Raw genomic sequence first — 24,678 nt, 5'->3', positions numbered from 1 at the left:
CTACTAGCATTAGTGTCAGCCAGAAGAATAGCAGACATTAAAGCCTTCTCGGTTGAAGAACCTTTCATATCCTTCTTCTATGAGTAATTCTTGTCCAAGACCTGAATTTTGTATTCAATAAGGGTGTTGTTATTTATAAAGACATGTTTTTGGAATGGCTGGCACCTACTGTGGGCAGTCTGTTAGTTATTTTGTAATTGGAAACGGGAAATTCTTATGATTAATATTTGGAGTAATCTGTTCAAGGCTGTAGGTTATGAACCATCAAGAATACACTTGCGCCTAAAACAATGAAAGATGCTGTTAGGTATTTTTAGATGCTGGGATGTTTTCTACTTCAGCTTGCACTTTTGCTGTTTCCCAAACATAGCATTTACGAGAAATATATATTTTTCCAGCAACAAAAACAAGAGACCATTTAAGGTTTTGGCCTTTTTCATTTAAGAGCTCCATTCAAATTACAAATGATATTAACAGAAAATGTAGCAACTCACATTTGAACATTAGTAACATGTCAAAAATTTGATGTATTGGGAAGCAATAAGGTTTATTGAGGAAGGGGGTGTCTTTTATGTTTGAGCTAATTCAGCAGTAGTGCAAGTTCACATATATGAAATGAAGTATTCCCATGAAGTATTCCCAAATTCTCCATGAGTCCATGTCCATGAGACATGTCCTACAGTTATGACTCTTTCTATTCCTCTTCAGACACCATGCTGCTGGGTTCAGGTCGTAAGGTATAACCGTAGAATTGGTCATGATTAGTTCTTAAAACATTAGAGAGGATAACTCTGTTCCAACACTTATTGGCTTGGATTTTGGGTTGTAATATTACAGGTGCCAAAAAAAGAGCATTGGCATTAAATACAAAGTTTGGGAATAGTAAGTGAGGCAAAGAAAAGAGCAAAAACTGTAGAATGAGACCACAAAATAAATGGTTGATAATATAGAAATCAAAAGAAGACATTTGGCAAAGCAAATGCTAACCAGCAGAAGGTGATAGATTGAATAAACATGCATAATTGCAGTTAATCCTGGCTTTAGGGTAATGATTATGCTGCTATGTCAGATCTGTATTAAGTGCAATAGCATTTTGCCAAAATTATGGCAGAATCTAAATGAGTCTGACAAACAAACTCAATACTTGACTTCTACGGCTCATTTTACCCATATATGCACCATAAATAGTGTGTCATAATAATGTAGTCCATTGTAGATTGAAGTTTATTTGTTACTTTGCCAAAAGCTTTCGGCAAAAAAAGAATCACAAAGAGTTTATTAAAGAATAAAATTGAAGCTTTAAAGTTTAGCATGTGCTTCAGGGAATTTGTTCTAGCCAAGGAAGAGTGAGGGTGCTGAATACATTTTTAATTATAGTTCATTATTTATATTGGAACAGATAGAAAATCACACCTCGTACTGAGTTCTGTATTCAATAAGAGTGTTGTTATTTATAAAGACATGTTTTTGGAATGGCTGGCAAGTCTTCAGAGTAGTTATTTCAATTTGTATGAATGCACCTACTGTGGGCAGTCTGTTAGTTATTTTGTAATTGGAAACGGCAAACATTGGGGTACATTCATCAACTTCCTTAGCAACAAAGAGTGTTTCTACAAAACACAGAAGAAAAACACTAGAGAAAGTGATGATAGGAAATTGGCTAAGATAGTGGGTAAAGATTTCTATAAAGATAATTCTGACAGCTAAGCTGCAAGTACAATTAAAAATAGAAACAGAAAAATGTGAAATATTTTGTCGAAAAGATATGAAACATCATCATGCAAAAAAACTGTTCTTAAGATCTTATGGTGTGGATCTGTCTCTGCAAGAAATTGTAGAATTAAAAATAAGCACATTACGGGAACTATATATATATATATATGTGTGTGTGTATTTATCTGAAGCAAATATATTAAACTCAATTTATTGGTGGTGTGTAAAAAATGCTTTTAATAATAAAAAAGTACATACCAACAGAGTTGTGGTGGGGTAAAAAGTGTTGATGAAAACCCCTTCTACCTAAAGTAAGTGGATAGTTAATACATTGTATATATTAACTATCCACTTACTTCAGGTGGAAGGGGTTTTCATCCACACTTTTCTTCCCCACAACAACTCTATTTGTATGTATTTTTCTTCTAGTAGCACCAAGCCTCCATAGCAAGCCAGTAACCAGCCTACAGGTGATACTTGAAAAATGTGAATATCATGCAAAAGTAAATTTATTTCAGTAATGCAACATAAAAGAGGAAACTAATATATGAGATAAACTCATTACATGCAAAACAAGATAGTTCAAGCCGTGATTTGTCATAAGTGCGATGATTATGGCTTACAGCTCATGAAAACCCCAAATCCACAACTTAGAATATTACATGCAATCAAAAAAAAAAAGAAGTGGACATAGAAAAATATCGGACCTCTGAAAAGTATAAGCATGCATATGGACTCAGTACTTGGTTTGGGCCCCTTTTGCAGCAATTACTGCTTCAATGCGGCGTGGCATGGAAGCTATCAGCACTGCTGAGGTGTTATGGAAGACCAGGATGCTTCAATAGTGGCCTTCAGCTCTTCTGCATTGTTCGGTCTCATGTCTTTCATCTTTCTCTTGGCAATGCCCCATATATTCTCTATGGGGTTCAGGTCAGGCGAGTTTGCTGGCCAATCAAGCACAGTAATCCCACGGTCATTGAACCAGGCTTTGGTGCTTTTGGCAGTGTGGGCAGTTGCCAAGTCCTGCTTGAAAGTGAAGTCAGCATCCCCATAAAGCTAGTCTGCGGAAGGAAGCATGAAGTGTTCCAAAATCTCATGGTAGATGGCTGCGTTGACCCTGGACTTAATGAAGCATAGTGGACCAACAGCAGCAGATGACATGGCTCCCCAAATCAACACAGACTGTGGAAACTTCACACTGGACTTCAAGCATCTTGCAGTGTGTGCCTCTCCATTCTTCCTCCAGACTCTGGTCCTTGGTTTCCAAATGAGATGCAAAAGTTGCTCTCATCAGAAAAGAGGACTTTGGACCACTGAGCAACAGACCAGGTCTGTTTTTCTTTAGCCCAGGTAAGACGCTTCTGACGTTGTTTGTTGTTCAGGAGCGGCTTGACAAGAGGAATACGACATCTGAAGCCCATGTCCAGGATCCGTGTGTGTGGTGGCTCTTGATGCACTGATCTACAGCCTAAGTCCACTCCTTGTGAAAGTCCCCAACACATTTGAATGGCCTTTTCCTGACAATCCTCTCCAGGCTGCGGTCATCCCTGCTGCTTGTGCAACTTTTTCTTCCACACTTTATCCTTCCACATAACTTTCTATTAATGTGCTTTGATACAGCACTTTGGGAACATCCAACTTCCTTCACAATTACCTTTTGAGGCTTTCCCTCCTTATGGAGGGTATCAATTATGGTTTTCTGTACAACTGCCAGGTCAGCAATCTTCCCGATGATTGTGATTCCTACTGAAGCAGACTGAGAGACTGTCAAGGTTAAATTCCCCCAACACGCTAACTATAGGACTAACAGACAACTAGCTAGATGTATTACCGGTCCTTAAAGTGGCCGGACTTATAGTGAATAGAAAATAGGAAAAAAACAGAATGGTCAGACAAGCCAAGGTCAGGGTAGGAGAAGTACGAATAAACGATAATCAAAGCCAAGAGTCAGGGAAACTAGAAATACGGAAAATCAGACACAAGCCGAAGTCAGATACTAGGAAAAGACAAGTAAACAGAACACACTCTCGGGCTACAATAAACCATGACAGGGCAAGGAAGTGATGTAAGAGGGAGGTATAAATAGGGTTAGGAGAGAGCTGATAAAATAGGGCAGTATATAAATAGAGTACCAGTTCCTAGGTAAAACATGGTACTGTCACTTTAAGGAGCCGGAGGCATGCCGTACAACCCTAGCGCGTGTATGCGCGCGCGCCCGAGCGTGTACCCGGTCGCACGCGTGCACCCGGACGCATGCGCACGCGCGTCATCGGCCGGACGGCAGCAGAGCCTGGAGGAGCAGTGCGGATGGCGGGACCGGAGCGGCGCGGCTGTGAGGAGGTATGACAGAGACCATTTAAAGGCTCATAAACCCGTTGCAGGTGTTATGGCTTACTTAGCTGATTAGAGTGGGACACTGTGAGTCTAGAATATTGCACCTTTTCACAATATTTTAATTTACTGAGATGGTGGATTTGGGGTTTTCATGAGCTGTAAGCCATATTTATCGCACTTATGACAAATCACGGCTTGAACTATCTTGCTTTGCATGTAATGCGTCTATCTCATATATTAGTTTCCCCTTTTATGTTGCATTACTGAAATGAATTAACTTTTGCACGATATTCTAATTTTTCGAGTATCACCTGTATGCTGATAAGTTGCATTAAAATCAAAACAGCTGTCCATGAGTGTTTCACTGGCTTTGCTCCGCTCCATGAGTTGTATTTCAAAGCTGTTGTATACATCAGACACATACTCCAAGGAATCCATGTATAAAGTGGAATTATGAGGCAAAAATGTGGTTCTTTGTTCATCTCATTTGCATATGCCTACCCAGAATCCCTTGTAGTAGTGAGATTTCTGTAGGAAAAGCAAGTCTTATGGCTTGACTGGTGTGTGTATTTGTGTTTTTCAATGTATTAACTACCTAGAATAAAAAGCAAAGAAGAGCCAACGTGGTAGGACATAGAGGACTGAGTAATAAACCTTCTAAAGGGAAGCTACCACGAACATTTAAAGGGACTCTATAGTCACCATATAAAAGCAAGAAAGACAGGTCCCCCAGCCTTCCTTCTTGCTTTTATATGAACTTTCATTCATTAAAAAAAAAAAATCGGTGTTTTTATATTAAAAACTTACCTCCGTTCCAGCGCCGAGCTCCCCGCTAGGCCGCGCCCCCTTTTTCGTCAAAATGACGAAATCGCGGGGCCCAATGGGACGGCTTCGCGCTGGACCAATCGCGTTCTTCATAGAGCGGCATTGAATGCCGCCCTATGAAGAACCTGAGCGCTTTACCGCGCATGTGCGCGGAATGCGCGTTCGCGAGCTGAGCTGTCTGACTGACAGCTCAGCTCGCTTTCTAAAATTATCAATAATAATTTAGGGCCCCCACCCGCCCTGTGCGGCGGGTGGGGGCCCTAAAATTATCAATGAGGGGGGGACCTACTGTCCCCACCCCGGCCCCCACCCCTGTGCGGCGGGTGGGGGCCCTAAAATTATCAATGAGGGGGGGACCTACTGTCCCCCCCCGGCCCCCACCCCTGTGCGGCGGGTGGGGGCCCTAAAATTATCAATGAGGGGGGGACCTACTGTCCCCCCCCGGCCCCCACCCCTGTGCGGCGGGTGGGGGCCCTAAAATTATCAATGAGGGGGGGGACCTACTGTCCCCCCCCCCGGCCCCCACCCCTGTGCGGCGGGTGGGGGCCCTAAAATTATCAATGAGGGGGGGACCTACTGTCCCCCCCCCGGCCCCCACCCCTGAGCGGCGGGTGGGGGCCCTACAATTATCAATAAGGGGGGGGACCTACTGTCCCCCCCCGGCCCCCACCCCTGTGCGGCGGGTGGGGGCCCTAAAATTATCAATGAGGGGGGGGACCTACTGCCCCCCCCCCCGGCCCCCACCCCTGAGCGGCGGGTGGGGGCCCTAAAATGATCAGTAAGGGGGGGGGACCTACTGTCCCCCCCCCGGCCCCCACCCCTGTGCGGCGGGTGGGGGCCCTAAAATGATCAATAAGGGGGGGGACCTACTGTCCCCCCCCCCGGCCCCCACCCCTGAGCGGCGGGTGGGGGCCCTAAAATGATCAATAAGGGGGGGGACCTACTGTCCCCCCCCCGGCCCCCACCCCTGAGCGGCGGGTGGGGGCCCTAAAATGATCAATAAGGGGGGGGGACCTACTGTCCCCCCCCCGGCCCCCACCCCTGAGCGGCGGGTGGGGGCCCTAAAATTATCAATAAGGGGGGGGACCTATTGTCCCCCCCCGGCCCCCACCCCTGAGCGGTGGGTGGGGGCCCTAAATACAAAGGGGGGGGGGGACCCTAGTTAACCCTCCCCCCCCCCCCAAAAAAATATCTCCCTACCTACCCCCCTCACCCTAAAAATAATGAGGGGGGACCATTAACTAAAAACCTGTAAAAAAATGAGATAAAATCAACTTACCATTCGATGTTTTCTTTCTTCTAAAATCTTCTTTCTTCAGCCCCAAAAAAGGCCAAATAAAAATCCATAATAACCGACGCAATTAAAAAAAAAAAAAAAAAAAACCGAGCGCAAAAAAAAATAATCCATCTTCACCCATGGAGGGCTCCGCGCAGACTGAGCTCCGCAGGGCGGGGGAAGGCTTATAAAGCCTTGCCCCGCCCTGCAATTAGGCTAAGAACACTCTGATTGGTGGGTTTAAGCCAATCAGAGTGCTCTTTGTCATTTTACAAGCGTGGGAAAGTTCTTTGGAATTTTCCCATGCTTGTAAAATGACACAGAGCACTGTGATTGGATGGATTTCAAGCCATCCAATCACAGTGCTCTTTGTCATTTTACAAGCGTGGGAAAGTTCTTTGGAATTTTCCCACGCTTGTAAAATGACACAGAGCAATGTGATTGGATGGCTTGAAATCCATCCAATCACAGTGCTCTGTGTCATTTTACAAGCGTGGGAAAATTCCAAAGAACTTTCCCACGCTTGTAAAATGACAAAGAGCACTGTGATTGGATGGATTTCAAGCCATCCAATCACAGTGCTCTTTGTCATTTTACAAGCGTGGGAAAGTTCTTTGGAATTTTCCCACGCTTGTAAAATGACACAGAGCAATGTGATTGGATGGCTTGAAATCCATCCAATCACAGTGCTCTGTGTCATTTTACAAGCGTGGGAAAATTCCAAAGAACTTTCCCACGCTTGTAAAATGACAAAGAGCACTGTGATTGGATGGATTTCAAGCCATCCAATCACAGTGCTCTGTGTCATTTTACAAGCGTGGGAAAATTCCAAAGAACTTTCCCACGCTTGTAAAATGACAAAGAGCACTCTGATTGGCTTAAACCCACCAATCAGAGTGTTCTTAGCCTAATTGCAGGGCGGGGCAAGGCTTTATAAGCCTTCCCCCGCCCTGCGGAGCTCAGTCTGCGCGGAGCCCTCCATGGGTGAAGATGGATTATTTTTTTTGCGCTCGGGTTTTTTTTTTTTTTTTTTTTATTGCGTCGGTTATTATGGATTTTTATTTGGCCTTTTTTGGGGCTGAAGAAAGAAGATTTTAGAAGAAAGAAAACATCGAATGGTAAGTTGATTTTATCTCATTTTTTTTACAGGTTTTTAGTTAATGGTCCCCTCTCATTATTTTTAGGGTGAGGGGGGTAGGTAGGGAGATAAGTTTTTTTTTTTTGGGGGGGGGGGTGGGGAGAGGGTTAACTAGGGTCCCCACCCCCTTTGTATTTAGGGCCCCCACCCACCGCTCAGGGGTGGGGGCCGGGGGGGGGCAGTAGGTCCCCCCCTTATTGTGAATTTTAGGGCCCCCACCCGCCGCACAGGGGTGGGGGCCGGGGGGGACAGTAGGTCCCCCCCCTATTGTGAATTTTAGGGCCCCCACCCACCGCTCAGGGGTGGGGGCCGGGGGGGGGGGGCAGTAGGTCCCCCCCCTTATTGTGAATTTTAGGGCCCCCACCCGCCGCACAGGGGTGGGGGCCGGGGGGGGACAGTAGGTCCCCCCCCTATTGTGAATTTTAGGGCCCCCACCCACCGCTCAGGGGTGGGGGCCGGGGGGGGGGCAGTAGGCCCCCCCCCCTTATTGTTAATTTTAGGGCCCCCACCCGCCGCACAGGGGTGGGGGCCGGGGGGGGGGCCAGTATGTCCCCCCCCTTATTTTTTATTTTAAGGCCCCCACCCACCGCACAGGGGTGGGGGCCGGGGGAGGACAATAGGTCCCCCCTTATTGATAATTTTAGTGCCCCCACCGGCCGCACAGGGGTGGGGGCCGGGGGGGCAGTATGTGCCACCCTTATTTTTAGGGCCCCCACTCACCGCTCAGGGGTGGGGGCCGGGGGGGGGGGGAGGAGAGTCGGTCCGTTCCCCCCCCCCCCCCCCCTTCAACCACTTTTGTGGCCAGACAGCATCCCTGTGGGTTCGGGCTTCAGCTGTCAGCTGAAGCCACGCCCACAGCAGTGCTGACAGGCTGTCAGCACACAAAGCGCGTTCACAGTGCTTTGTGTGCTGATAGCCCGTCTGATGCATTCACCCAGAATGCATCGGACGAGAGGCCTTTTTAGGGCCTCTGAACTCGGAAGTCCCTCTGGTGGCCGTCTGATTGACTGCAACAAGAGGTGTTCCAAGCTTCCAATGTAAACACTGCATTTTCTCAGAAAATACAGTGCTTACAAGAAAAAGGCTCCGGGTAGCTGTAGCACTCACCTAAACAACCTCATTAAGCTGAAGTTGTTCAGGTGACTATAGTGTCCCTTTAAGTTTTCATATGCTGAGACATATATTAATACCTGCTGATGTCCTAATGACTAAAACTAATAAATTATCTCCTGTTCGAAACACCGCTAAAAGCCTGATATGCTACCAAAAAAAATCAATAATACCACACTCACCAAAAAAAACTAATATTAATATACTACCAAGACATCAATAATACTGCACTCTCCAAAAAAACAAATATAAATATACTACCAAAAATAAATGTATTTAGTTTTTTGGTTTAAAAGCCTGACATATATTGCTTAAAAAAAGTAATTTAAACTCCCTCTTTGTGTTTTTGAAGTGATATTTTCAAGAAAAGTTGAAGGAGGCCATAAATAACTGAAAATAAAATGTGGGCTCTTGAAAAATGATATATTGATATATATATAACAATTTATCAAAAATTACATTTTATGAGAGTTCTCTTTTTAGGACAAATAGCGATCCCTGAAATTATAACAATCTGGGAATGCCTTTACTCTATCTATGAAAATACATTTAATATATTTTTGTTTTCAGATTATTTAGGCCTGGATTTTTGTTGATAGCTCAGAAAGCCTGCAATAATTGTGTAATAAAAATAGTTTTATAACATTTCATGAAAATAGATTTACCAGTGTATGACTATGAAAAATATAAGTCTTTTTCAAATGAAATACGTTTTTTAAGTGTGTAATAGTAAGCGTTTTAATTTATTTTCCAATATTATCTATTTGTTCTCACCTTTATAGTTAAAATGATTTGACACATTTTAGTAAATAACTTCAGCAGGCTAACAGTGAAGTGTATACCACACAAGAGGCAAAAGTATCAGTATCTATTTAGACATAGCAACAAACACCCCAAAATGTCAATATCTGCAGTTGATGTGAGCATCAACATAATAACCAAATGCATGCAAGAGACATTATGACATAAAAGTAATTATGAGACATGTGAGACATTATGTGAGACATTATGACATAAAAAAACAAGATATGCTGTCCGATATTTGATTTGATTGCTTTTACCTCAATCCAGACAACAATATGAAGATTTTTGCAGAACATGTTTCATGAACTAACAAATTGGTTTGAATCATACCGTATATACTCGAGTATAAGCCGAGTCTGTATTATGGCAATTTGCATTGCCATAATACAGACAGGGGGGAGAGGGGGGCTGTCAGAGCTGTAACTTACCTTCACAGCAGCTCCTGTCAGCTCTCTCCTCCTCCGCGCCGTCCGTTCAGCACCTCGGTCAGCTCCCAGTGTAAGTCTCGCGAGAGCCGCGGCTCTTGCGAGACTTACACTGGGAGCTGACAGAAGAGCTGAATGGACGGCGCGGAGGAGAAGGGAGCTGACAGGAGCTGCTGTGAAGGTAAGTTACAGCTCTGACAGCCCCCCTCCCCCTCCACTGAACTACCAATGACACTGGACCACCAGGGAAGGAGAGCCCCCCTCCCTGCCATGTATCAAGCAGGGAGGGGGGACGAAAAAAAATATAATAATAATAAAATAAAAAATTATATTTTAAAAATAATATTTTAAATATATTTTAAAAATAATAATAATAAATTATAATAAATAATAAAATAAATAAAAATAATAAAAAAATTAATCTTACAAAAAAAAAAATATTACCATTATAATAATTAAAAAAAAATAATAAAAATGCCCACCCCCCACCAAGGCTCTGCAACACACTGCACACACACACACACACACTGCACACACACTGCACTCATACACACACACTGCACTCATAAACACTGCACTCACACACACACACACACACACACACACTGCACTCACACACACTGCACTCATACACTGCACTCATACACACTGCATGCACTCACACACACTGCACGCACTCACACACACTGCACTCATACACACACACTGCATTCATACACACTGCACTCACACACACACACACACTGCATTCATTATATACACACACTGTAAATACATATTCAATTTATATAATTTTTTTAGGATCTAATTTTATTTAGAAATTTACCAGTAGCTGCTGCATTTCCCACCCTAGTCTTATACTCGAGTCAATAAGTTTTCCCAGTTTTTTGGGGTAAAATTAGGGGCCTCGGCTTATATTCGGGTCGGCTTATACTCGAGTATATACGGTAATCATACAAGCACAATATTTTATTTTTTTATATTTGTAATTGAGGCAACAAACAGCCTTCATGTTGTAAGGCCGCTGTCAGCTGAAAAAAATCTCTTCTAGAACTGAAAGATTGCTGAGCAACTATCCAATTACCGTCAGGCATATAACTGCAACAGGCTAACACACACCGTACTGCATAAGCCTATTGTGTCAGCAGTGATCAGTGGAAATAAAACGTGAATAGGGGAAGGCACAGAAGTGTGCGAAACTCAACATTTAATATTCAAACAGTTCAATGTTCAACTATGATACTTAATCTGTTGGTGTATGTGTGAAGGAGAAACGAGGTTCATATCCTATCATCCTAAACTATGTGAAATAACTAAGTTGTCTCTCATACAGAAAGTTTAAAGTTATGAAAAGTGGTAATAAAATTCAACTCCAGGAAGTTTTAACTATGAACAGATCCAGAAGTGAACAATTGTTTTCTTTTATAAAATCTTAAATTGCCACCACCAAACGCTGCTGTACAAGTAGAAAATTAATTTATGATCAATATTTTTTTTCAAATTTGTATTTTATTGGTTTTTGTTGGTTAAGGGTATTAGGAGTACAGAAAAAAGAAAGTGGGAGGGTTATTCAAACATGAGATACATTCATCTTGACAACAATGGTGATGTAGCATTATACAACCAATAAAGATACAGACATATGTGTGGTTCAATGTAGTCTTTGTACATTTGTTATTTTAAGGTATATTGCTAGTATGTGAGAACCGTATATAACATCCTTGCTTTTGACTTTGCAATACTAACATTTGGGTAACCTTGCAAGTGTTGTCTCGTCTGCCTCCTTAGAGGTCTGGATGTCATGAGCCTGTAGTTGAGGTCAAGAACTAAGTAAGGGGGTTGTGGTGGGGGAGTGAAAACTGGTGGGTTAGGAAGGTATTCAGAGGGATATGGGGGGTGTGGGAGTATCACCATGGTTGTTGACCGATGACGTTTTCTATGTCTAGGGTACTACAAAAGGGGGCCAGGGGGGAAGATCGGGACTAACTCTCAACGTCCCTTCTGTCTTTTCCTGTCTGCATCTGTACTCTTTCACTTATACCTCCAAATTTTTCTATCCATTTGTCCCAAGAAGCCACAAACTGTTGCGTTTTAGTCGGGGATGAAATTGACATCCTCTCGTATAGGTAGAATTGCTGTACTTTGTCTGTCAACTGTGACCGAAGTGGGCAGTTGTTTGATTTCCAGTTAAGTGTGATAAGAATTCTTGAAGCTAGTAGCACTAGCGCCACTATTTGTTTTTGACCTGGATTTAGGTCTTTTGGAAGTAGTGGCAATAAGCAGATTGATGCCGTCAGTTCAAATTGTGGGATGTCTAGTGTGTCTAGGAGTGACCTCGTTGTGGCCCATAAGGGTCTTATACTTTCACAGGACCACCATATATGATGTAATGTGCCTGTAGCTGAGTTGCATCTCCAGCACTTCGGGTCTGACTTGGGGTATATCTGGTGGAGTCTGTTTGGTGTCATGTACCACCTGTACAACAGCTTTCTGTGGGCTTCTATGTGTGTGAAGCACTTTGTCCATTTGGACAGCCCGTTTAGTGCGGAGAGCCATTCTTTGTCTGATAAGGTCAAGTTACAATCCCTTTCCCAATGTGTTTTATGTGAGTGTGGTTTGGATGGCAGAAGTTCTTGCCACGCGTTGTAGCATAGTGAAAGTGCTTTGGGTTTGGTAGGTGCGGACCAACATCTTTCAATGAGTGAGCAGGGGGCGACCCGCACTGAAGGTGTTAGGCTGTGCGGGGTTACAGCATGTGCTTGTAGGACACTTTTCACCTGTAGGTATGAAAAGGTGGTTCTGCTAGGGAGTTGCCACTTTAATTGCAGGGCCGGGAAGGGTGTTACTTTCTTGTCAGTCATCAGTTGAGATATACTTTCGATCCCCGCCCCGTGCCATTCTTGTAGTGGTATGCCTGGCACTATTGCCTTGAGGGTCGATATGGGTGCCCTGGGGTGGAAGGAGGCGCTGTGACCCATGGCTCCCATGAATTCGTCCCACATTGCGACTGTGAGTTGGGTGGTAGGGAAGAGATCATTGCGCGGGGTCCTTAACTGTTTGGGTGTCCATAAGTAGTCAGTGAGCGAATAGTTGCCAAATTGTGCTCTCTCCATGTCTACCCATTGGATCGTGTCAGGTGGTGTGTGCAGTAGTACACTAGATGTCAGGATTGCTGCCCTATAGTATTGTCTGATGTTAGGGAGGCCTACACCTCCGGAGCGGGTGGCCGTTTGCAGTAGTGCCATGGATACTCTAGGTTTTTTGCCCCCCCCCCCCAGATGAATGCGCTTAATAGTTTTTGGAGTGTTTTGCAGTAGTGGTTGGGGATTTTGAGGGGAAGCATCCTGAAGACATAGAGGATGCGGGGTAGGATCATCATCTTGTATGCGTTAATTTTCCCTAGCCAGGATATCATGGTGTGTTTCCACTTGTTCATTTCTGTTTTGCAGAGTGTCAACAGTGGTGTGTAGTTAAGTGTTACTGTGGTTGGGATAGAGGGTGCGATTTTTATCCCTAGATATGTGATGGATGAAGATCTCCAGTCAAAGTTGTAGGTGGTGCGGAGGACGTCTATTTGGGTTTTTGGCAGGTTAACGGGTAGGGCTTGGGTTTTATCTTGATTTAGTTTATAGTAGGATACCTTTCCAAATTGTTGTATGAGAGTCAGCATATGGGGCAATGACTGGGAGGGGTCTGTTAATGCCACAAAGATGTCGTCTGTGAATAGGGCTAAGTTGTACCGTGTGTTGCGTATAGGAATTCCTTGTATTTCAGGGTGTAATCTAATTTTACATGCCAGTGGTTCGAGGGCCAATATGTATAGCAGGGGGGAGAGGGGGCATCCTTGTCGGGTGCCATTTGTGATGGAGAAGGGGTTGGATAGGAAGCCACCATGTGAGACCCTGGCTGCTGGGTTGTGGTATAATGCCATTATACTCTTAATGGTTGGCTCAGGGAAGTTATATTTGCTGAGGGTTTTGGCCATATAAGTCCAATTCAAGCGGTCGAAAGCCTTCTCTGCATCTAGTGCTAGAAAGAGGCCCTCTGTGCCGCCCGCATCAAGTGTTGCTAGCATGTTTAGGATTTTCCTGGTATTGTCTGACCCTTGCCGACCTTTTATAAACCCTGACTGGTCATTGTGTACTAGTTTATGGAGGAGAGGGGCTATGCGGTTGCTGATAAGTTTGGCGTATATTTTGGCGTCTCCATTAAGTAGGGAGATAGGCCTGAAGTTTTTACATATGGTGGGGGGTTTGCCAGGTTTGGGGAGAGTGGAAATGTGGGCTAGCAGTGTTTCATCTGGCAGTGCACCTTTGGTAGCGCAGTGGTTCATAAAGTTTAGTAGGTGTGGTGAAAGGATGGTGGAGAATTGTTGGTAGGAGGCATTCGTGAAACCATCAGGGCCTGGGGATTTGTGTGCTGGAAGTTGGGAGATAACCTCCGTGAGCTCACTAGGGGAGAAGGGTCTTTGGAGCAAGTCCCAGTCTCCATTTTGTAGTTTCGGTAGGTCGAGGCCTGTCAGGAATTTGTCGATGTCTTCGTTTGATGGTATGAACATGTTGGGGTCATTTTTTAAATTATATAATTCCCCGTAGTATTGTGCGAACAGGTCTACAACATCTTGTGGATTCAGAACCTTCCCCCCTTTGTTATTGATTAGGAAGGCAATCCTGGAGGCGACTTTTTTCTCCTTTAATTGGGAGGCCAATTTGGCACCTGCCCTGTTCCCATTGGCAAAGAAGTTGTGATTAGCTTTGCGCAAGAGATAATTTGTCTTATTTAGTTCTATATTTCTCAATTGGTTTTGGAGAGCCAGTAGGGTGTTTTGGGTGTTCTTGCATGGGTCTCGCTTGTTAGAGTGTGTCAGTGTGGCAATCTGCGAAACCAGTGCGTTGTATTCTGCTAGTCTTAACTTTTTGGCTCTACTGGCGTGTTTTATGAAACTGCCTCGGATGACTGCTTTGTGTGCTAACCAAAGCTGTTCTAAAGAGGTGTCGTGTGACATGTTTTCCGCAATGCTGGAGGTCTGTGGTGATTTGTGTAACTATGGAGGGGTCTGCCAGAAGTGTCTCATTTAGTCTCCATGAGCCTCTCCCTTTATTAGGGAATGTTTAATTGATGCTAAGGGTGATAGGCGCATGATCGGACCATGACATCGTACCGATAGAAGCCTCTACTACTTTCGGCATTAATGTGGCAGGAATGAGAAAGCGGTCGATGCGTGAGTAGCTGTTGTGCACTGTGGAATGACATGTATAATCCACTTCTGTGGGGTGGAGGATACGCCAAGGGTCCACTAAGTGGTGGGAGGTTAGCGTAGTGCATGCCTTAGTTGCTAGGGCAGTTCGTTGTCGCATAGTGCCTCGTGAGAGACCTGTGGCAGTGGATGAGTCAGATTTGGCATCCAATAGGAAATTAGTGTCGCCTCCAACTATTACCTCCCCATATCTGTACATATCAATTACTGCCAGGGTTGAAGTTAGAAAGTCATGTTGATTATCGTTTGGGCCGTATATATTAACTAGAGTGTACGGTGTATTATTAAGTAGGCATTGTAGTATTAGGTATCGCCCTTTCCTGTCCGTGATCTTGCGGACCAAGGAGAAGATCGCTTCTTTACTTATTAAAATGGAGACACCCCTCTTTTTGGCTGTGTAACATGTATGGAAATCGTGGGGGAACCATCTGGATGTGAATTTGGGCCTATCTTTCCACCTGAAGTGTGTCTCCTGGAAGAATGCTACTAGCGCACCACATTTCTTCGCTTCTTGTATGGCCAGTCTACGTTTGTTTGGGGAATTAAGCCCTTTTGCGTTTAAAGACATAATCTTAATCACCATATTGTATTCGTAGGATGTGTTGTCCCCTTAGGCAGCGGGGTCCCAGGGGGCTTTTGGGTGTACTCACAAGGGAAGGGGGGAGGGAGGGGTAACGGGGGGAAACTATGTACAATACTCCGTGTGTCACCTCTCGGTGACGAGGGATGCTCTAGGCAACGGAGAAATATGGCTACTGGAGCCTTGGGGGTATACCTCTCGGGGTTAGAGTATCGATATCCTGTTGGGGATCGGATCTACGATAGTCTGAGTCTGAGCACGCAGCGACCGGGTGTGATCCACCCTCCGCGGCATACGTCTTCAACCTTCTTGTAACATTGCAATATATAAAAAGTTAAACATTAGTTGTGCATTAAATTGAAACGCAAAATAAGAATAAACCTGTATGATAAGTCCACTTGGTTTTGGTGGTGTGAGAACAGTCTATAGACTTTTCAAGTCGGTGAAGACTCCACTTCTGCCGGTATGTGAGAGGATCTGGGCACTTGGGACCATTCCCTGGTAGATATCTTCGAAGCTTGGACCTTCATTTGTGCTTTCTGTGGGCTTTTGGATGGGATCGGTACTTCCCACTCTTGGAGCAGTCTTTTGCCTTCTTCGGGATGAGTGATGACTTGGATAGAGCCATTCTTCTTGACCAGCAGCTTTGCGAGAAAGCCCCACTTATAGGGGATGTTCGCGCTTCGTAGCGCCTCTGTCACAGGCGCAAAGGTACGGCGCTTGGTCATGGTAGCCGAGGAGAGGTCTGTGAAGAGCTTGATGTTAGTGTATGGTTCTGGCCATGGGTTGGTGGTTCTAGCTTTTTGCATAATTCTGTCTTTGACCGTAAAGTGGTGAACCCTGGTTATGGTGTCTCTGGCGGTGTCCGGGGGGAGGTGTTTGGGCTTGGGGAGCCGGTGTGTCCTGTCCAGGATGAGGTCAAACTCCGACAGGGAGGGGATTAAGGCTTTGAATAGGTCTTTGACATACCTGGGGAGGTCTGGAGGTGTGATATTTTCGGGTATGCCCCTTATTCGGATGTTATTCCGCCTGCTCCTGTCTTCTTGGTCTGTCACTTTTTCTTCTAGTTCTCTGACCTTATTTTTCAGGGAGGAGTATGCATCTGCCATTGAGTTGTGCGCCTCCACTAGTTCTTCTGTTCTTTCCTCCAGGCGGGTAGTGCGTTCCCCCATGCTATGTATATCTGCTTTGATATCAGCAGTCATCTGCAGGAGGTCTGCTTTGAAGGAGGTTTGTAGTTCTTTCATAATCAGCCTGATAGAGGCATCTGTAGCAGGATTGCCAAGTGCTTGCTGGCTGTCTCCTGTGTCTGGGCTTGGGCCTGGGTCTGGTGTTTGCTGCCCGTCGGCGCCATTTTGTTTTTGCAGCTCCGAGGTTTGCGGCCTCTCCAGGAGGGAATTGAGCATTTTTTGCTTTAGTTTTTTGTTAGCCATGAGGTGTTGGGTAATTCACCTTGCAGGTTGTGGCGTTTTAGGGGGTGTTCGGAAGGTTTACACGCTGTTAGAAGCCGTTTTCGTGCCGCGGTCCGGGAGAGCTCCGGTAAGCACGTCCGATCAAATGCGCGGCTAGGACACGCCCCCCATGATCAATATTTTAAAACCGAAAGGATAGGGGGTATTCTACAAAGCATCTATTGAAAACGGAAAGTGAATGGATAGAAAAGGATAATAGAAACCGGGGCTTTTGGGTACCTTGTCTCTCATTCCACGGATTTTACAAGTTTGATTGGTAACACCCTGGTGAATATCTCACAGGGGAGGATTTACTAAATGCTGACACTGTGGTTTACAACTTTTAAATAGGTACATAACAGGCTGTATATCATACAGAAAAATTATTATAAAGGACCACAGTCCCTACTGCATCAAGTCTCTTTCATGAAAGCATGAGTATAGCAATCACAAATATGTAACTGATAGCACTCTATTCTATGTATTTTTTAATCTGGTGAAATCCACTGGTATGGTTTGTCAATTCATCTGTATATAATCTGGAAACAGGTTGGACAACCAATCATAATGTAATCCTTAACCTTGTGTAGATTAAGTTAAGATTAAGATGAAGATGTTCCCTCTATTTACTCCATGTGGTTATTACTAGGATTGAGACTTCAAAAATGTTTGGCTCGGTTGAAACATATTTTGTCTGAATGTTGGTTGGCTTGGCAGAATGAAGATACCAAAAACCCGGTTCAAATGCCATATCAGATAAATCAAAGGTCCAGGAAAATAGGCCAATCAGTGTACTGCAAACTATATACATAATATATTATTATGTATATATTTTACAGTACACTGATAGGGGCATTATCCTGCCATCTTTTTTTTCCCATTAATCATCTCTTTTTTTGGCACCACAAGTGAAATTCAGAAACACAACCTGAAACAAACATCCTCGGTCATTGTGCATTCCAGTTGGTTAATGAGTCACTAACACTTCAGTTTGGAGTTTGAGAATTCACTGATAACCTAATTGGCCCAAATTCAGAAAAAGTGCAATTTAAACCTTAATGAATTTCCAAGTCTGGTTATTATAACTAAATTTAAAATAGAGGAATAGGTGCAATGTTGGGCAGCTTGAATAGAACATAGCAAAAGCAAAGTAGCATAAATGTTTGTCCATACATCTCATATAACACTTTATCAAGACTAATTCGAGCCAAACAGATGCTTTATTTAAATAGAGACAAATGTAAGAAACATTAAAGGTAGAAGATCTTTGGGTTGTTGGTAATATTTCGATCACAAGTATTAATTTTGTGAATAAACTTTTTTGGAGTTTTTTACTAAACATTGAGGTGTCTGTAACCAACTGATAAGCTAGTAAAGTGTTTGTGGTATTCCTTATACTCACGATCGTTGCTTAACGTTAAGTATAGGGCACTTTTTTCACATGTCCAATAATGGTAAAAGTGGTGACAAAAAATTTTGAAATTGTGTGATTATGTTCACTTTGACATTGTTAATGGCCATAAATGTTTCAACAAATATTTGATCTGAGATTATAATTTCCATAGGAATTTGTAGACAATTAACAGCATTCAGAACATTTATTTATATATATTTTATAACTCAGTCATCAGCTCAGCCTAGCTCACTTATTATATGTGTCTTAGGCTAAGTTACATGAAAGGCGTCCAATGTTAGTCATTTCTTCATTCTTTGCTTGTTCAGTTTGGTCTGTCCAGTCTAAGCTCAAACCTGCTGATCGGCATGAAACTAATTCCCAATGTATGAGGAAGTAACTTACTGATGATACCTGTCATTGAAACTTTCAGGTATATGACCACATTGGATGCTGTTAGTAATCTGTTGCAGGCTTACATATAAACCTGACGAAAACCTAATCAATATAGAATTAGCACTGGATTGGTGTAAATAATCTTTTGTTTTGGGTGTTACTCAACATAGACCACTGGCATAAATCACAGTAATGCATGCTACATTTTCTATTTGGTGAACAAAAAACATTTCCATTGATATTATGTTTTTATAAAATCAAATTAATTTATTTTTATTAGTTGGATAGAGTTCTCTCTTAATATGTTTTTCCTTATATTCTTTGTATGAAACATATTTCCCAATTTCTTTTATTACGGGTATATCAATTAATTTACTGTTATTTTTAAATTCTAATATCAAGTGAAACCCAAGAGCAGAAAAAAAACACTGTGTGTTCATGTAAAAAAACAAAAACAATATAATGTATATATATATATAACATATCAAACAGGACATTACCTATACAGAAATGGCACATTATACATACTGTAGTTCATTCACTTTAAAACAACCTATGATACAGTAGTAAATCTTTAAGACAAAAAGCACAATACTTCTTCCCAGTTTGAGTATGCTATGCACTTTCTCTTGGGCACTAAATGAGCTTATTGACCACATAGATCTCTGCCACTGTGACCTGCTTACAATTGTAAAGACAGTATGTTATTTGTGTCTTTTGTGTCTCTATTATAAATTTAATGTTACTGAGTCATAGCACGACTATGTTACATGGACATCCACGGTATCAAATGGGTCTGGATAAATAACCAGTAACTTCTGACTTGGCATGGAGATTGAAAATGGTAATACTATTCACAGTGTTTATTTTTTTTAACGACACAGAATGAATTATCGTATGTGCATTAGAATTTGATAATGCCCTTAACAAAATGTAAAGTTCCTAGAATAAAGCTGGAAAGACATAGACAGGGGATTAGACTGTTTTATCTACAGGTCACAGCAAACTTAGCAACAGAAAAAAACACCACGTAAAGTAATGCTCTCATTTAAGAAAATACAACCTTTCTTGATTAAATCCAACTATGAAAAGTTCTGGCATACATATATTTTCATCTATAAATAAACACTGCATAGTTCATATTTTTTTATTGTTTTGTTTTTTTGGAAAAATTATTGCAGTACAATGATCCCTGCTTGAAGTTCAATAAGGGGCAAACAAAACAGGTGTGTGGGTGGTCCGTATTGGCCCTGGTGCTGGTCGCAGAAATGCAGGAAGTGTTGGCGTTTGAAACAGAGTAGTTGTTGGCGTGGTCCGGAGATTGAATGGCGAATTAACAGCAACAGCTGCAGCTGCTGCAGCAGCTGCCAAGGGATTTGGTAGTATACGTGGAGTCAATGGCTTTAGGCGCTGTTTTGAAAAAGCTAATTTTATCTGTGAAAATAGAAAAATACATATTAGAGTATATGCAAATATATTCATAATTATTTTTAAAAATGTATCATGCATTAAAAAGGGTAATTACAATATTACCCCTCTCCCCCCCCCCCCCAACTCCATGTACACATGGGCTTGATTTATTTTTGTGTTGCAAGACAATGTAAAATAAAGTCAAGATAATAAATCCTCTGTTAAATTTACCTTCAGCTCCATTGCCTGTCTTGAACTTATCAAGGAACACATACAGGGTTATTCATTAAAATTAGAATTGGCATGAATTTAACATGAGTAACGTAATATATCTGCTGGAACTCCATTGGTATTGATATATCATATTATATAGCTTACTCTCTCCCCATAGTACTAAAACGTAAATGGTTTAAATTACAGTGGTTACATTCTACAACCCGGTGAGTGAGGAAAGTTAAATGTGCATCAGTCACCTCCTTACAAAAACATGTACCTGGCATTTTGCACAGAATTTTGAGCATTGTTTTTTATTTTTATTTTTTTACATCTTTTTATTTGTATCTATGTATGTTTCACAAATAGGTCCTGCAGATCTTTAAAAGGAATCTAACTATTTACTCTAATGGGAATATTGTGTTAATTACTAACATGTGATGAAAGGACAAAAAAAAAAATCACCAATACAAAAATCATTTGTAAGCAATACAGAAGGAAAGAAACAAAGAAATCTTTAAGGGGACACTTCAGACTTCAAAAGCACTGCTGCTTGCTTTAAGGTTTAACTGCATGTCTCCTAGATGCTTTTTACATAAGTACTAATTTAAAGAGAAATGTCATCTGTCTCTGAGACAGCCATGAGAATGTGGCTATTGCTCAAAAAGGACGTGAGTGCTTCTCATAGAGGAGCATTGTATTAGCAACTGCGGCAATTGGCACATACTTCGAAAAATATAATAAAGTATTTAAGCAGGAGAGGTACATTGAGATTACTCAGGTTTTCAAACAAGATCCTACTGATGACGCATTAGACCGCTGAGCTATAGAGCCTTCCCAGTAAAATATTTCTTAAATACATCAATATGTACTATGTATGAAAATGCTTCTCTAAGAGACGCATCAGATTCGACAGAGATAATTAGTGGTCTCACATTAGGCCGTCTTTGCACTGAAAAAAATATGTGACTTGCTTTTTTGAGGAAAAAGGGTGGGGGCAAATCAAATATAAAAAAGTAACCGCTCATTGCTAAATATATATATGAATTTAACCTTGGAGTGTTCCTTTAAGTATCGTCATTTTTTTTTCCTTTCCTGTTTGCATATACAAATGATGTCCATGAGTATTTTAAAACACACATTTGTTATTCTTGTCTTGATGACATCAATTAAAAGACCTTGTTAAACCATCACAGGTAGGAGGTGAACTCTGTACAGTTGTACTCCAATTATATTTTGGTTTATTCTGATTACAAACCTGTCTTCTAGATACTGCAAATTGATATTTTCATTGATAAATGTACCCTTGTCTCATAGCACAGAGCTAAAACCAGACTTTGATAAACTCCTTCTGTTCTCTGAGATTAATGAACAATTTAGAAAAAGGAAAGAGCAATACTACAGAGGAATAGAATAAATGCAGAAAGAGCAATTAGAGGAGAAATTGAAATCGGAATTCCCCGGATATAGATACTGTATAGCTATGGTAAGATATGTGTATAAAATGCTAAAAACAACCAAATTATTATGTTAGCTAAGGGAAAAAGATTAAATATAAAAAAATATGTTATGATACATTAAATAAAATAACATGAAAAGTGTATTTTTTAGCAGACATGTTATATTTAGATAAGAGAAAATGGCTTTACAGAGCGCTTATCTCAATTTTACAGTGTAACACCCCGGAGGACAAAAAATCCATTTTTGTATGCAGCGTGTTTTAATAGCTGCAGTTATTTTCACGGGATGATTGAGAATGTTGAAAAGATGTTCTTTTAAGATAATAATTTCTATCAAAGGATTTACTAATATGAAAAAAACAAGTCTACTAAATAATTATCTAAACTTCTGTATAGCTTAGCAAAGTATTTTTGTTTTGTGAGTTTAGATGCTGTTTGATTGTTAAAGACTAAAATGTTTGCACAAAAGCAAAGTTGACTTGAATTTAGCTATTAGTTAAACTGTTCAATGGTGCATATTAACATTTTGTAATCAATTATCTTAATTAACTTAATAATGCAATAATGAAAAAAAAATCACTGAATTAAAAATGAGATAGAGGTCCATTCAAAAATCCAATCACAATCCAATTAACAAAAGTAAGGGGTACATAATTAATGTTTCTCTGAATTGCAAAGTATGGGTAAAATAAAAAAAAAATGTATATGTCCAAATGGTAATTTAAAATCTCCACTCCACTCAATTTGTTTTTTATTTGCTAAAAAAAAAAAGAAAATAGAAGTCATTAAGTGAGTCATTTAAAGCTTTAATTTTCAAGTATAATCTTAATTTAAAAAACAAACTTTTTTGAGTAAAAAAAAAAAACACCTACATTTAATTTAACAGTGAAGTGGCTTACAAAGTCCACCATATGTTATTAATTCTGATGTAATTATCAAATAAGTTTGAAATTATTATCTGTAACAATTCAGAGAGTGCAATAAATAGAAATGTTGCACAAATGCAAATTTCAAAATTACGTTTTGTTCTGAAATGTTTAAATTATTGTTTTTATTATTTTTTTATTACTTTATTGTTCATATTTATATGTATGCGGGTTGCTTACCCCAAGAGGAGTCGTCGTCCTTTGTACTTTATTGTAGGGACTGTATTTCGGTTTAGGAGGCTTCCCTGCAGCTCTGTCTTTGTGCCGTCTACTGCTAATGTGCTGTAACAGATTGAAAAAAAAAATCACTTACAAGTTAATTGAAATAAAAATAACGGTTAATAAATAAATTGTTGGGATCTCTTGCATAATGGCATATTAGATGAGCCTGAGACATAAGCACAAGATATGAAATATTATGAATTTATTTATTTTGACCTCTTATCATTGTTCCTTCATTACTGTAATTTCCTTATAGAACACAAACAGATTTTACACTGTGCTAAATAATGTAGATTCATGGCTAAATTCATTGTATATATTATATGGATCAACAACCTCAACTGCCCTGATGCCTCTCGTCTGCTCTCTGTAACCTCCTCCTTCGACCTCACACAGTGGTCTACTTCAGCAACTCATACAGCAGGAAAAACTCTTGACCTCATCTTCACCAATCTCTGTACCACCTTTAATCTCACCAATATTCCATTTCCTTTATCTGACCACCATCTGTAGACCTTTGACATTGGCATACCCCGTACCCAAATTTCACCACTCTCAACTCTCCAATCTCGCAGAAACTTCCACTGCCTTGATCTCCAGCATTTTTCCTCCAAACTCTCCTTTTACCCATCTCAAATCTCGCTTGCCCTAACTCTGCAACCTCACTCTACAACTCCACTCTCTCCTCTAAACTGGACATCATGGCACCTCCTACATTTAAATGCAACAAGCGTTCTCAATTACAACCGTGGCACACCAAGCTGACCCGATATCTCCAAAAATGTTCTAGAACTGCTGAACGCTGTTGGAGAAAGTCTCACTCTGCACCTGACTTCCTCACCTATAAATTTATGCTGCGCTCCTACACTCTGGCTCTTTCTTCTGCAAAAGTAAATTACTTCAACACCCTCATAAGTACACTGTCCCGCCAACCCAAATGCCTATTTCACACTTTTAATGCTCTCCTTTCGCCCTGTTGCTTCCTCTCCTCCCACCACCCTGTCCGCCTGAAACTTTGCAACTCACTTCACTGAAAAGATTTTAACAATCAGGGAAGAGATCTGTATCCTCTCTCCCTCCCTTTCCAATATATCTTCAAATACATCACGCAACCCCACTCACTCCACTCTTCTATGCTCATTCGCACCTACTGCAATGGAAGAGGTTTCTGCTCTGCTCAGGTCCTCCCACCCCAACACCTGTTCCCTTGATCCTATTCCCTCATATCTCACTTGCACTCTGTCTCCCTCTCTTGCTCTTCCTCTCACTAAAATTTTCAATCATTCCCTTTCCTCTGGCACATCTCCTTCACCCTTCAAACATGCAACCATAATGCCAATTATGAAAAAGCCCAACCTTGACCCCAACTCCCCATCGAACTTCCTCCCTATATCTCTACTGCCATTTGCCTCCAAGATCCTTGAGAGAGTTGTGTATGCGAGATTGACAGACTTTCTCGAATCCAACACTCTGTTTCATCCGCTTCAGTCTGGATTCCACGCCTTGACCAAAGTCTCCAATGATTTAATTGCTGCTAAATATCATGGCAATTACTCTATCCTAATTCTCTTTGATCTTTCTGCTGCCTTTGACACTGTTGATCATCAACAGCTTCTTCTCATTCTCCATAATCTCGGTCTGCGAGATACTGCTCTCTCCTGGTGCTCCTCCTATCTCTCCCAGTGCTTTTTCAGTGTTTCTTTCTCTGGATCTGCCTCTTCTCCCCAACCCCTCTCTGTTGGTGT

The 24,678-nt window shown here is 41.7% G+C and overlaps 1 protein-coding gene across 1 annotated transcript in view; it reads right to left on the bottom strand.

The window, feature by feature from the left end:
* Nucleotides 1–18,962: 18,962 nt before the first annotated feature.
* Nucleotides 18,963–24,678, bottom strand: part of ZNF385D (zinc finger protein 385D) — a 308,681-nt gene continuing 302,965 nt past the window's right edge. The window contains exons 6-7 of the mRNA XM_063450693.1: nt 22,892–22,993; nt 18,963–20,136 (exon numbers count right to left, since the gene is read on the bottom strand). Of these exons, the coding sequence (XP_063306763.1) occupies nt 19,906–20,136; nt 22,892–22,993 (333 nt within the window). The 3' untranslated portion in view covers nt 18,963–19,905. The remainder of the gene's footprint in view (nt 20,137–22,891; nt 22,994–24,678) is intronic.

Source organism: Pelobates fuscus, chromosome 4 (assembly GCF_036172605.1).
Source record: "Pelobates fuscus isolate aPelFus1 chromosome 4, aPelFus1.pri, whole genome shotgun sequence".
Lineage (NCBI taxonomy): Eukaryota > Metazoa > Chordata > Amphibia > Anura > Pelobatidae > Pelobates > Pelobates fuscus.
This window is presented reverse-complemented; position numbering and strand designations above follow the sequence as displayed.